The 13,074-nt window shown below is 39.2% G+C and overlaps 1 protein-coding gene across 1 annotated transcript in view; it reads left to right on the top strand.

The window, feature by feature from the left end:
* Positions 1 to 13,074, top strand: part of LOC127416502 (kinesin-like protein KIF26A) — a 141,988-nt gene that overhangs the window by 53,227 nt on the left and 75,687 nt on the right. The window contains exon 4 of the mRNA XM_051655906.1: positions 10,054 to 10,217. Within this exon, the coding sequence (XP_051511866.1) occupies positions 10,054 to 10,217 (164 nt within the window). The remainder of the gene's footprint in view (positions 1 to 10,053; positions 10,218 to 13,074) is intronic.

Below are 13,074 nucleotides of genomic sequence, written 5' to 3'. Positions count from 1 at the left end.
TTGATCCTCCCTAAGTCTCAGATTTATATATATTTTCAAAAAATTTTTGCAAAGCTATTATTAATAATTGAAGTATTCGAAGAGGGATGCCCTAACTGGTCTTTTATTGACAAAATTGTTTGAGAGTCTGCCTTTTTCTTTATAAGGTGTGCTAGATATTTCCCTGCCTTGTCACCAGGTTCATAAAGCCTTTGTTTAGCAAATCTAATCTTCTTCTCAGCCTGTCCCACAAACAAAGAACTTAAAGAGGAACGTAAAGCAATAATTTATTTCAATCCATCTGAATTTGAGTTCTGAGTGTATTCAGCTTCCGTTCTTTTAATTTTAGCCTCCAAAATTACTCTCTGTTCTGCCTGTTTTCTCTTTTTATTAAATGTATAAGAGATTATCAAGCCCCTTGAAAAGGCTTTTATTGTTTCCCACAAAAGAGATTTATCACTTGTAGAAGGGCCATTAATAGTAAGAAATACCTGAAATTCTGAGACAAAATAAGACGTAAAAGCACTATCCTTAAAAATAAAAGGGTTAAGTCGCCAATGCTTAGCTTGAACTGAATGATCACGGGGCTTCAAATGCAAAAAAAAAAAAACAAAAAACAGATGCATGGTCTGAAATGATGATAGTACCAATTGAGTGCAGTATTTGTTTAGGGGCAAAAAAAGAGTCAATTCTCGTATTGGCAAGAATGTTGTTTAGAGAAAAAGGTAAATTCTTTATCAGCTGGATGTTAGACTCGTCATATATCCACAAAGCCCAAATCCTTACATAATGAATTAATAAATTTAGCTTGAAAAGAGAGGGCTGATGTGCCAGTCAGTGGCGATTTTAGGGGGTGGCCTGTGGTGGCCTGGGCCACCCCTGAAATCTCATTGGCCACTCTGTGGCCACCCCAGAATTGATTGGTAGTTCATCATGTTCATCAACACAAGAACGAAGAACCAATAGAAACACCTGTCAATCAAAGATGACATCTCAGGTCATTTGTTGATTTAGAGCCACACTGACCCAGGGTCAGTTTTATATTTCTGACCATTATAGTAGTGGTGGGACTGAAGCTGTGTGAGCTGATCTTTGATCAGTGGGGGGAGGGGCAGGCCGCGGGTGGCCAGGCAGGTCCCGCAGGTCGCGGGCAGCGGGCGCCAGATCTGGAGTATAATGGTCGGTCAGAAGCACGAAGCTGACACAAGCTAGCGTCTACCTCCAACTTCCAATGAGTTGACGACGTCGATTTGTGGTCAAAAAGAAAGCTGTTATTTAAGAGGTATTTTCTTCTAATCTAAAGTTTAATTTATCCCGAATTTCCATGTGAATGTGAAAAAATGTTTTCATTGTTACAGTAGCTAGGTTAAAGAGTAAGCTAGACCCTACACCACATTCAGCATGTTATCTTTATATTGACATGAAATATGAAATGCCATGTTTTCTGATTTAATGACGGAGATGTGTAAAGCATTTTACAGATGTATATGTTCAATAGCTAAAGTTTTATATATGGCTAACCTGTGTGTGAAATGGAAGGGTTTGTGCTGTGACTGTACTTTAAATCTTTACATGAGTTATTTATGAGCTCTTTATGTGTATTATTGGTCAGTCAGACCAATAAAATCTTCAAAGTTTTTATACCTTATTTGACATTTTAAATATGCAGAGGCAGGGCAAATTGCACTTAAATGCCGCAAAGGATTTGACTAACTATTTTATTTAGTAATATTCAAAGTAATTGAAGCTATCAGAACATGTGGAAAATAAACCTGAGTAGACACTGTAAATAGAGTTTTGTTTTTTACTGTATTCAGAGCTCAATCTGCAATTTTGGGGTTTCCAGACAGACACCTTTAAGCCCTCGTAGCCAATTTCACACACTGATTTGTATCCAATTTAACAATATTTCTGCTGGACAGTGCAGTTATAGCTAATAAATGAATGAATAATTGATTGAATGATTGATTGAATTGCGCCTCAATCAGTTATCACCTGCACTTGTATCTTTTTATGATTATACCTATACCTGATGTTATACGCAGATTAATTCTCTACAATGAGAATAGCTCTTAAAAATGTGGAACTAACTTTTCCTAAACAATTACTGATTTAAAAATGGATGTTATGTTAAAATAACCAGAGATTCCCAGAAACTGTAATAGGTTGAAATAGAACAGGAATAGAAAACTGTCAAATGTCAAAACAACAGTCTGGTATTGAATACAAACAATTCAGTGAATGCTAACATGAGTTTAAGAATTCATTTATTCTACATGTGTAGATGTTGAAGCAAAGCAATGCGATATTTACACATTTTGATCATGTGCCATTCATAAAGTTTCTCCCGGTATCGCCACCCCACACTAGGTCTGTGCCCCATCTTGGCCACCCCAGTAAAAATGTCCTGGATACGCCACTGGTGCCAGTGGGCAACTTGTCTATTACAGGATTCAAATGACAATTAAAATCTCCACCCACTAACGAGCAGTCCACTTTACATTCTGGCAGCTTAGCAAATGCATTGGTTAGAACATCACATGAATGACCGGGGGGGGGGGGGGAGTACATATTCATAATAGCTATTTCTTCCTCAAACATTACCCCCTTCACAATCACAAATCGACCACCTCTGTCTTGAATACAGTTTGTCATCTGAAACGACAGTGATTTCTTAAACAAGATGGCCACTCCTCAACACCTTGTTGAAAACGATGAGAAGAAGACATTACCAAAACCCAGCTGTTGTAGCTTAAGGTGTTCCTTAGCATCGAGATGGGTCTCTTGTAACAGAGCTATATCCACTTTCTCTTTTTTTAAGAATGTGAGAATTGATTTCCTCTTCACAGGTGTATGACTCCCATTGACATTCCAGGAGCATATTTTAAGAGTACCTACTGACATCTTTGACTATAACAGGAATAAATAAAAAGCACCTCAAAAATATCCCTTATAAAACAACGCATCCCAAATACGTCTAGAGTAAACTGAAAAGGAGTAATAATAGAAAAACAAAACATAGAACACAGAACTATTATATAAATAAAGTGTATACCGTACTAGAGTATAAGTCCAGCATTACACGGAGTTGGTTCAATAACCCAACCCAGTGTGTATGGGGATCCTGGACTACAAAAGATCAGTCCAGGTGATGTAAACGCTCAGGCTTCACTCGCATCCATCGTGTCCAAACAAAAAGGAGCATAATGTATACCAGCTCAAAGGAAAGGGAATAAAAAAAAAAGAAAAAAAACACGAACATATCGTGTACTGACTTATGATGCCAATGTTGTGCATAGTTATAAGATATGTTCAAAAGGTCTCTAGGCAATACAAAAGGCCGTGCCGCAGTGACATTTTTTTTCAAGTAGACTTGGATATTTCACTCAATGACAGCAAATAGCTGTTCACTTCTGATGGGTCAGCAAAGACCTTAACATCTCCCTGATATCGCACTTTGAGAAGGGCAGGGTAAATCTTAGCATATGTGGTGCCTATGGCCCTCAGTTTTTTCTTGACATCATCAAACCTCTTGCATTTACGTATGACAGCTGCAGAAAAATCTTGATAGATTCTCACCTTAGAATTTTCGACCATTAGTGCTTGATCGCCCAAATCCCTTGCCGTGGCGACAACACGCTCTTTATCCAAATAATTATGAAATCTCACCAGGACTTCTCGGGGATATTGAGACGTTGATTTAACAGGCACAGTGGGAACACGATGGGCCCTTTCGAACTTCAGTCGCCCTATTTTCGTTGAAATATTCAGAACTTTCAGAAGCCAGGATTCGAAAAACTTTATGGGGCAATCGCCCTCCATCTTCTCAGGAAGCCTGATAATGCGTACATTTTTCCTTCTACCTCTGTTCTTCAAGTCATCCAAATGCTCTGCCAGCTCACAGGTGCGTTTCTCCAGCATCTTCAATAGCATCCTCTACGGCTGATACGCGATGCTCAGCTTTGGCGATCCGCTTCTCGTGGATATAAAATCTTTTGCTAAGCTGTTGCAACATTTTAGAGAGTGGACTTAGCTTTTCATCGATTACTTTCGAAATATTGTCCATAATTTCGGTGATTGTTAAAAGAAGAGCGGTATCAGATGGCTTGTTAGCATCTGGGCTAGTCCCAGCACTGACCTCTTCCGGCCGAGTAGACTCAGATTCAGGTTGCTCGAGTTTTTGGTGTTCCTTTGAGGCATACAGTTTGGCTGTCTCAGAAAATATGTGTCTATACTCATAGCAAATTAAACATCTAGCCGTACTTAAACTGACACTCGATCCTTGTGAAAATAATAAAGAAAATGAATACGCTGAGCCGTAGTGCCTGCAAAACACGACCGCCCTCTAAGCCGCCATCTTGAACCCCCACTGCTTAATGCACTTTGTGAAGGACAGATAAATGTCTGAGCATTATTTTTAAAGGATGCATGTATGTTTGTTAGGCTGCTTGTGAGTTCCCATCCTTAATGATAATATGGAATGGCAGGTTTCCATAGTAATATTCTGTATTTAAGCTTTAAAGTGATCAGAAAGTGACCTTATCTGCATAGTAGATTTGACCAGTCGATTACACAATTAGTTGTAATTAGTTCTAGTTAAGCTAGGTAAATTGCTTTGTACCTGTAATCATATGTTAATATTTACACAGATGTACATGATATGTACTGTAGCATACTGAGCAGAACAGCTTGGATGAGTACCCATAACTGCCTTTGGCTTCGTAATTATCATATACTGAAACAGCCTGAACTGGGCATTCTGATTTCTACTGTATGCAGTTAGTTACTACTGACAATTAATAGTGTATCAATCTATTTGTTCAGACTCAGACTCTGTTAAGTGTTGTTGATGTTCTTTGATTGAAAATAGTTATATAGGCTTGTATCTGTAGTCAATGTGCTTTATGCATGTATACATCTTTTTGACAAGACATGAGAGCATGCACATTTATCAAGCCTGACAATGTAATATATTCTGAAGCCCTTCATAATTACATATCTAGTATTGATTACAATGGGCTAAAATATTGTTACTAAATCCAAAACATTGAGTGTATAACATATTGTTACTGAATTGCAATATGCAGTCATCTCACAGGCAATGAAAAGCAATTAGACCTTGAAAGTGACAGCACATCCAAACCAAACAAAAACACAAGGCTGTTGGTACCCTGGAGAACATTTCCACCCTGGAAGAGAAAGTTATTGTGCTGTAAATTTTATCTTTAGCAATGTGTTTTGTCATTATTTAGTAATGAAGGTGTTTGTTCCCATGTTTTGTGTCCCCTACTGAAAAGACCAGCTTAGACCAGCATACATTTCTAGGCTATTTTATGCTGGTTTGGTGCTGGTCTTGAAGGTTGACAATGATAGCTATGCGGTTCACCAGCAAAACTGCTTGTCAACCAGCATGGTATTTCTGGTAAAGCTGGTAGACCAAGAAAGTCTAGCTGGTGTCCACCGGTGTGGAAAAAATCTGCTCAACTCTGCTCACCATGACAGAGAGCTGCAGCTTTGGGGTGGGTTACAGTGAATGTGTGTTGTCTATGGCTGTCTTCACAATGCCATACTACCCATACTACTTTAACTGCTTCTGCCACATCATTCTATGGCAGAAATAGTAAGAGTTGTATGTAGTGTCCTATTTCGAACTATGGAACTATTATCGCCTATGTTTGTTTTCAGTTCACGGTCAATATAATCATCATAAATATGCGTGATTACAGTCAACTGTGTTGATTTATTGTACTTTTTTATTTAGCCACAGTATTGTCACTATGAATGCTTGCATTCTTCCTTGGCAAGTCTGTTTGAAGTCTCACTTTTGCTTACCCAGCCACCGTATTGCCGAAATAAATGCATGCAATAATCATATAAAGTCTGTTTGTGATTAAAGCACTGAATCCAGCAGAAACATTAGCATAATCTTCATATGTCGAAGCACTTATGACAGACGTCACTGCTTTCAGCTCACAGTGATTGGCTTTTGCCTGGCATTTTTCACTTCTCATTTGCATAATGCAGAGCATTTCTCAACTTTTTTGATGCTCCACGCTACTCCCCATGCTTGATCTGCACCATTGTCAATCCACAATAGGAACAAATTGAAAACGCTCACTCATCTTCGCTCACCTCACGCCAGTGGACACACAGTGTTAAGCTAGTTATGAAACCTAGCGGAGATATCTTCACGCCAGCATTGCATCTCAGGGACCAGTATCCAAAACACAACATACTGTTGCTGGTGCCCAACAATGCTGGTCTTTTTCTTAACAGGGTACTGTATGTAGTATACTGTATAGCAATTGTTTTATTAATTGCAAAACAGCCAAAGGCCAAAGCCTGCAATACAGCTTTAGCTGACTGCAAAGCTCTACAAGGAACCAGAGGTGGAATTTTTCAGTCATGTCTTTTATCTATGCCACCCCACTTACAGTAATATCAGCTTGGAGGCAGCTAGAGGCATCTAGACTTTGTGTTTCTGTAGTGTAGGACAGGGCTCATCAGCTTGTCCCCAGGCCTAAGTGCCACCTGCAGCCCACTAATGGGCCTCCTCTGGCAGCCTGACTATTTTAAGGCCTTGAGGAGCCCTGTTCAAGCTTTATTTGAATGTGTGGAGGGAGCCAAAAGTGCAAATTGTCAACAGATGGGACTGCAATCTCACCTGGGGTGAAAAAATGGCACCTGACGTCCATCTGGGATGGTTGTCTGCTAGACTGCACACACAGGCAGCACATGCTGGCCCGCTTTAACTTGGCAGTAGTCTGATCCTTTGAAGGACGTTAAGGGCCTCCTATGCCACACTCAAAAAACAGAAACAGCAGAGTGAATTTAACAATTTAATTTCATTTACTGTCCTGTCCAGCAGCTGAGAATCACTCTTCTCTTATATCAAGGAACTGGTTTTATTTTAAGAGCAATAATATATATATGACTTCGGAGGGGGTTCACCTAAGGGTTTATTAATTATTTTTCTGTGCCAGCAGATTGCTGTTGTCTGACAACATTTAATATAACCTGATAATTAATAGAATTTTAGAGGAGTTGCTCCCTCCTGTCACCACTTGTACTAGTGAATGTTCTATAAATGTCAAAGTTAAAGTCCAATGTGACCCCTTCACTATCACTAAGCTCCATCTGCTGCTGGGTTTTATTGGAACACAGCTGTGTCCATCTAACACACACTTGTGAGCCTGTGAGTTTGAGTGTGTGTGTGTGTGTGTGAGAGAGAGCACTGGTGCATGTATTCTTGCTCGATAAAATGAAAAGCTCTTGATTGTAATGTTGATGACAGAGCAAGGTCATTAAGCTATTTACCCCAGTTTAACTGAAATGAATTTTCATGGCTGCTGTACAGAAGTCAGATTTGTTTGATGGATGAACTCTTTTCTTGCTAAGACAGAACACTGACTGGCTGAAGTGTCCATACTTACAGAATATTTATCTTAAAGGGGTAGTTCACCCCAAAATGAACATTCTGTCATCATTCATTTATGCTCATGTTGTTCCAAACTCTATCCCCACTATCTCTTTAACCCTCATGTTCTGTTTGTGACACTTTTAATAGACATTATTCATGGTAGCACCATCCTTGATTTTTAATGGGAATGACAACGAGGCTGTGAGGGATGGACTTACCATCTCTTCAATGGCACGCACAGTATAAAGCTGTAAAAAACACCTTGATCACATCTGATTTTGTATTTTTATTTTTGTCTATGAATGTTCTAAGAAAGATATTTTTTCAAGGTTTTGTTTGCAGAACGATCCAGAAACACATTAAACTGCAGTACAGTCCATCGAAGAGACTGTAAGTTTATCCTTCACAACCTCGCTGTCATTCCTATTAAAATTCAAAGACGGTGCTGCTGTGAATAAGGTCTATATGTCAGAAAACACATTGAATTATCAAGTTGCATCTTGATAACTTCTTTACACATAAATCATTGGGTTCTCTGGGACCCTTAACATAAAGACAGCAAAGTCAATTTCAACATAACATGAGTGTTCAGGAATAGTGAAAACAGCCTGTCCATTCTGAACTCAAAATGTCTATCTCTCTGCTGTGCTCTAATTGTGGACACTGACATGAGGATATAATTACCACTAGTGTGAAGGGAGATAGATTAGCACACGCAGCCATGGTGGGTGTTTGAGATGGTTCTCTCTGGAGCTGAAGATCCTGCACGTGTAAGTGAGATTCTCCTGTACTCGTTATCTCTACATCAAGCTGTCAGCAGATCACAGCTACTCTAATTTTCCCAGATTCTCTTGTACCTATTCATGCTTTCTCATTTCCTCTGTTTTATTAATTATGTCCTTGTATGCATATTAATACATACAGTATGTTGAGAGAGAGAGAGAGAGAGAGAGAGAGAGAGTGTGTGTGTGTGTGTGTGTGTGTGTGTGTGTGTGTGTGTGTGTGTGTGTTACTGAGGGGAGGGGTGTTTTTTGTTTTTCAACCAGAGCATTATTTACCTAGCACAATTTGAATCTCAAATCTTTGATCGTGTTTGGGCATTGGTCCAGGAGCGTCAGAAGTTTAAGTGGGAAGGCACATGGAAAATCTAGGGAGGCAATGACCCCCCTAGCAACCCCCCACCCCATCCCCCCTTAGACCCAGCCTTATATGTGCACAATCCAAAATTACCCAAAAATAGCAGAGTAGCATTTTGTCACACTCCAAACTACTTGTTGGAAGAAGCAGTTTGTTACTGGAAAATATATTTTTGTTTTGAAAATGGCTCAACTATTGTTACGCTACTGAAAATGTTGTTAAAGTTGTTTAGCTAGTTAATCTCAACACTGAAACGTCAATACTAAGGAGGCAAAATTTATTCAACATTGTGGTAGCTGGCAGATCTGTCTTTACCCCATACCTTCAGAGGCATTTTGAAGATGAAAGCTGTGATGTGTCACACTCACTAGCTGCTCTTACATAACAGGTTGCAGGTGCATTTTATCTGACTCAATTTATAAAACTTTAAATTTAAGGACAATTCCTGGAGTTCCTTAAGAGCGCAGTTTTTTAGTTGTTTTGGTCACACAATAATATCTTCATGTTAGCTGTTCAGATCCTCAACCAGTTGTATAATATCACAACATTGCATGAATGCTTTCATTTGCAGATAATGTGCTATAGATAGGTACAAACATTATATTATAGACTGTATGTATTCTACTATACATATTCCATCACCATTTCAAGGTTTGATTTAATTCCAGTGTATGCACAACTTTTAAAGAAAAAAGGTTTTGAATGTTATGACAATTAATGTCTGAGTATACAAATAAAATATATTATGGTACAGATTATATTTGTTAGCACCACTAAGAAATAGCCCCATGTTTGATACATGGGCTGCTTGGCAGCATTCATTTTACTGCTGTATGAGTAAACAAGGTATTTTTTGACACCAGTAAACATTTTATTTTACAGCATGCTGTGCTTGTGATATTATGTGTGTTTGTAATCCTGTTTACCAAAGACTGAGCACAGCTAAAAAGCTGTATGACACATCCTTCAGCAACCTACTCTCCTCCAGACATAACCATGTCACGACCGCAGAACTTATCCAGCATAAACTAAAGCAATGACACATTTAATCAGCAGGGGGAAAACAGTGAAACAGTGAATGGATTACAAGTGAATTATTATTTGTCACCACTGGAAAAGGTGCCATTTCATCACTCTTCAAGATTGACAGCACATATCGAACTAGAATTGTGGGAGATTAATCCTCTGGGGCTCCTATGTATTCAAGAGTGCGGCTCCATTTTAGAACTAACAAAACTTGTCAAAGGGTGGATACAATACACCTAGTAAGTTCACTGGTTGTGAAAAGAGTTATTAAGTTACTCGTTCATATGGTCAATGCAAGCCAAAACATGGCTTCCTGCTGGAATTGCTTTTTCACTAGTATAATTTAAAGAAGATTGTTACACCGACTGTTTATGCACCATCTCTATAAGTGAAACTCATTTGCTTAAGGACAGCATTTACCATGCTCTTTTGTAATCTTTTATCCTCCTCCTTTCTTACTCTTGTTCTAATCGTCATTCATCTCCCAATAGGGCCATACCTCAGAGAAGGACATTTTGGTAAATGAGGCCTCCAGGTCCAGCCAGGCCAGTGCTGTACACTTAGTATCTTCTTCAGAACACAAACCAAACCAACAAGATCAGCCAGCTATCCCGCCTGTACCCCAAACCAGCTCAGCAGCCTCATTCTTCCTCAGGTAAGCCTAGATTTCTATGCATAGACATGTTTTTCCAAAGTGTTCAGCCACAATTGGCCTCAGAACACCAGGTGAAATGCACAGCCATCAATTCGCTCTTGATTGAGCTCTCTGGCTCCTGATCCCATGCCGCAGTCCCTTAGTGCCTCCTCAGCCTCTCACACCCACGAACTAACAATCCTCAATTTCCTCTGGCAGTCACGTCACTGCAATGCTTTCTCAGTGCCCGTGGAGACGACAGCGATGTTGAAGGCAGTACAGCCTAATGTGTTGAAATGTCATCGATCAATGCTCAGGCTTTGCAGTCTGAGAGAGTGCAAATACAAATGGCAGAGGTCTGCACACAGCTGGATTGGGCATGTATCCTCAGGGATAATGGTTAATCTTAATGTACTTGACAAATTGTTTGTGAAAATTGCTCCTAAAAAGCGATTATTTAGTGTAACATTTAGAGGACATGTTGGATGAGGACATTTGTTTTTAGAGTAAAACACTTGTGTCAGCAAAGGCCAGTTTATGTTTCCACAATTCCTCTGTTTTATCTCATTGAATTTATTTGTGAATATTTTATTCAACACAATATAAATCTCTCCGCTAATAAAAATATTGAATTTTATTGCCCCAAAAGAGAATGTTGGTAACGATTTACAGTACGGTTGTATTTGTTAAGTAAGGAATATGTACAGTCAGCCAGTTGTTATCACAAAATAAACCCAGACAGTGTGATCAGGGTCTTGTTTCACCCTGAAGAGGTTTATTTTGCATTAACATCCTGTAGTGAGAATCACCCTGGCAACAAATGAAATGAACTGGGCCTCACACAAGACACCAAAGTATGAGGTGGTTTTTGATCACACTTCACTTAAGGTGTATGTGTGTGTGATTATTAATATCAGAAGGCCCCTCCCTCCATCCTCGGGGCACCAGCTAAGAGTTTCACCTTAACAAATGGACTATTCAATAAATTTAAATTATATCAATTGGAGGGAGTTGGCCATCTAAATAATCTGAAGGATTTGTGAGATTCACTAGCCCTTTAGAGCTCTTCTGTATCATCAACACAAGGAACACACAGTTGAAATAAAATTAATTGTATTTACAAAAAGATAAACAAGAATAACTAACAAAAACTACAAAATGGTACTATGTTAAAGAATAATATAAATTAATATGTAAATAAAAGTGCATAGGATGGAAAGATGCAAGTAGTTGAATTGGATGTAGCAATGGCAAAGTATGACTATTATTTTATGAAAGATAAATTGCTGTTTCTCTATTAATTAATAAGGTGAAAACCTTATTTCTATTGAAACAAATAACTCAAAGATTATTTGCTAGACACTTGATACACAGGTTATGCAATCTAAGGAACATTAGATAATCATAAACTGATAGTACACTAATGCCAAGGTCTCTGGTGAAAAGTTGGATAGTGACATATTTACGTTCTGCTTGATCGATCGATGAGTTCGGTGATGGTGACGTCTTCCACTAGGGCTCAGGGCCACATTACAGTGGGGAAGGAACTGGATTCCATTTCAACAGCCTTGGACATGAAGGAGCTGAGGAATGTTGATCTGGAAGCACAGAGAGGGTTCTTGCAATCTGGAACACGCAGATATACAGCCCTTATGTTGGTGCAAGATTCATCATCTGGAACACGTAGTTGCATGAAACTTGAAGAGAAGGTTTGCTCACCAGAGCTAAACCTTGTCGCTCTAGTTATATCCCTGGTATAGGGATTGTAAACTTGGCGTTGCAATAGTCTCTTGTAGTGAGACTTGGTACTTGGTCGATCTTCTACTGTCTCTCAGATTGGACACTGAGAACGTTGGGTGATCTGTTATCCTCTCTCTCTGTAAAGCGGAGACATAGCACGTTGGATGGTTTGTATTCTGTTTCATCTCCTACCACTTAGGCCAAAGATTCAGAATGTTGATTATTATTCTGTTATTGCTCCCGAACTCGAACAGCTGGGAACTCAGAAGGTTGGTCATTATTCTGTTATTGCTCCCGAACTCAAACAGCCGGGAACTCAGAATGGAGAAGTGTTATAGAAGTGTATCCTGTTAACGACCCTCTGGACGGGGACTCAGGACAAAGGTGTGGTCATTCGGAGGATAACTTTATACCTTCTTGATGAGGAGGAGATTTCAGTTTGGAGCTTCTTGTTTCAGGGTTATGATTGGCTGCTGACTTCGGAGGGTGCCCACACAGTGTGGCTCACCCTACCTTCTCTGTGTGGAACATTTGCATTTACGTACATAGTTAGAACAATGTCTTTAAAGTCTCATCTATGCATTGTTTCTTTTCCAAACCTCTTCAAAAATACTCTTGGCATTTTTCTGAAGATTTAAAGACCAAGTTGCATGTTAGGAGTAAAAGTTTGTGTTTAAAGATATGTCTTTGTGGCTTCTTTGTTTCAACTTTTGCCACATGGTAAGTTAATGCTGCTTTGAGAGGTCTTGAAGAATTTTTAGGGTCCTTAGCTCAATTAACTTTCAAAACCTCCATTGACTTAAAAAAAACTTTTATCCTTTTTTTTTTTTTTTTACTGTGGCAGGTCATCTAGCACTGGGGAATATGAAAGACCCAAACCAGTAAGATAAAATTTAGTCTCTCTTTTTGTCAGCATTATTTGGGTCAACAACAACGACAACAAAAAGACAAAAGAACAAGTGACAGTTGATCACATCATAAACACAGGCAGGAATTTGAGTGAGCATGGCTGAATGTCTGGGAACAGAATGAGATGCTTAGAGGTGCGAGACACTAATTGCAGTGTGGCAGTGCATACAATTTCCCTAGCGCTCCCATCTCCATATCCGACCTTTAGTACCAACCTCTGTAAATGACT

Source organism: Myxocyprinus asiaticus, chromosome 25, assembly GCF_019703515.2.
Source record: "Myxocyprinus asiaticus isolate MX2 ecotype Aquarium Trade chromosome 25, UBuf_Myxa_2, whole genome shotgun sequence".
NCBI lineage: Eukaryota > Metazoa > Chordata > Actinopteri > Cypriniformes > Catostomidae > Myxocyprinus > Myxocyprinus asiaticus.
This window is presented reverse-complemented; position numbering and strand designations above follow the sequence as displayed.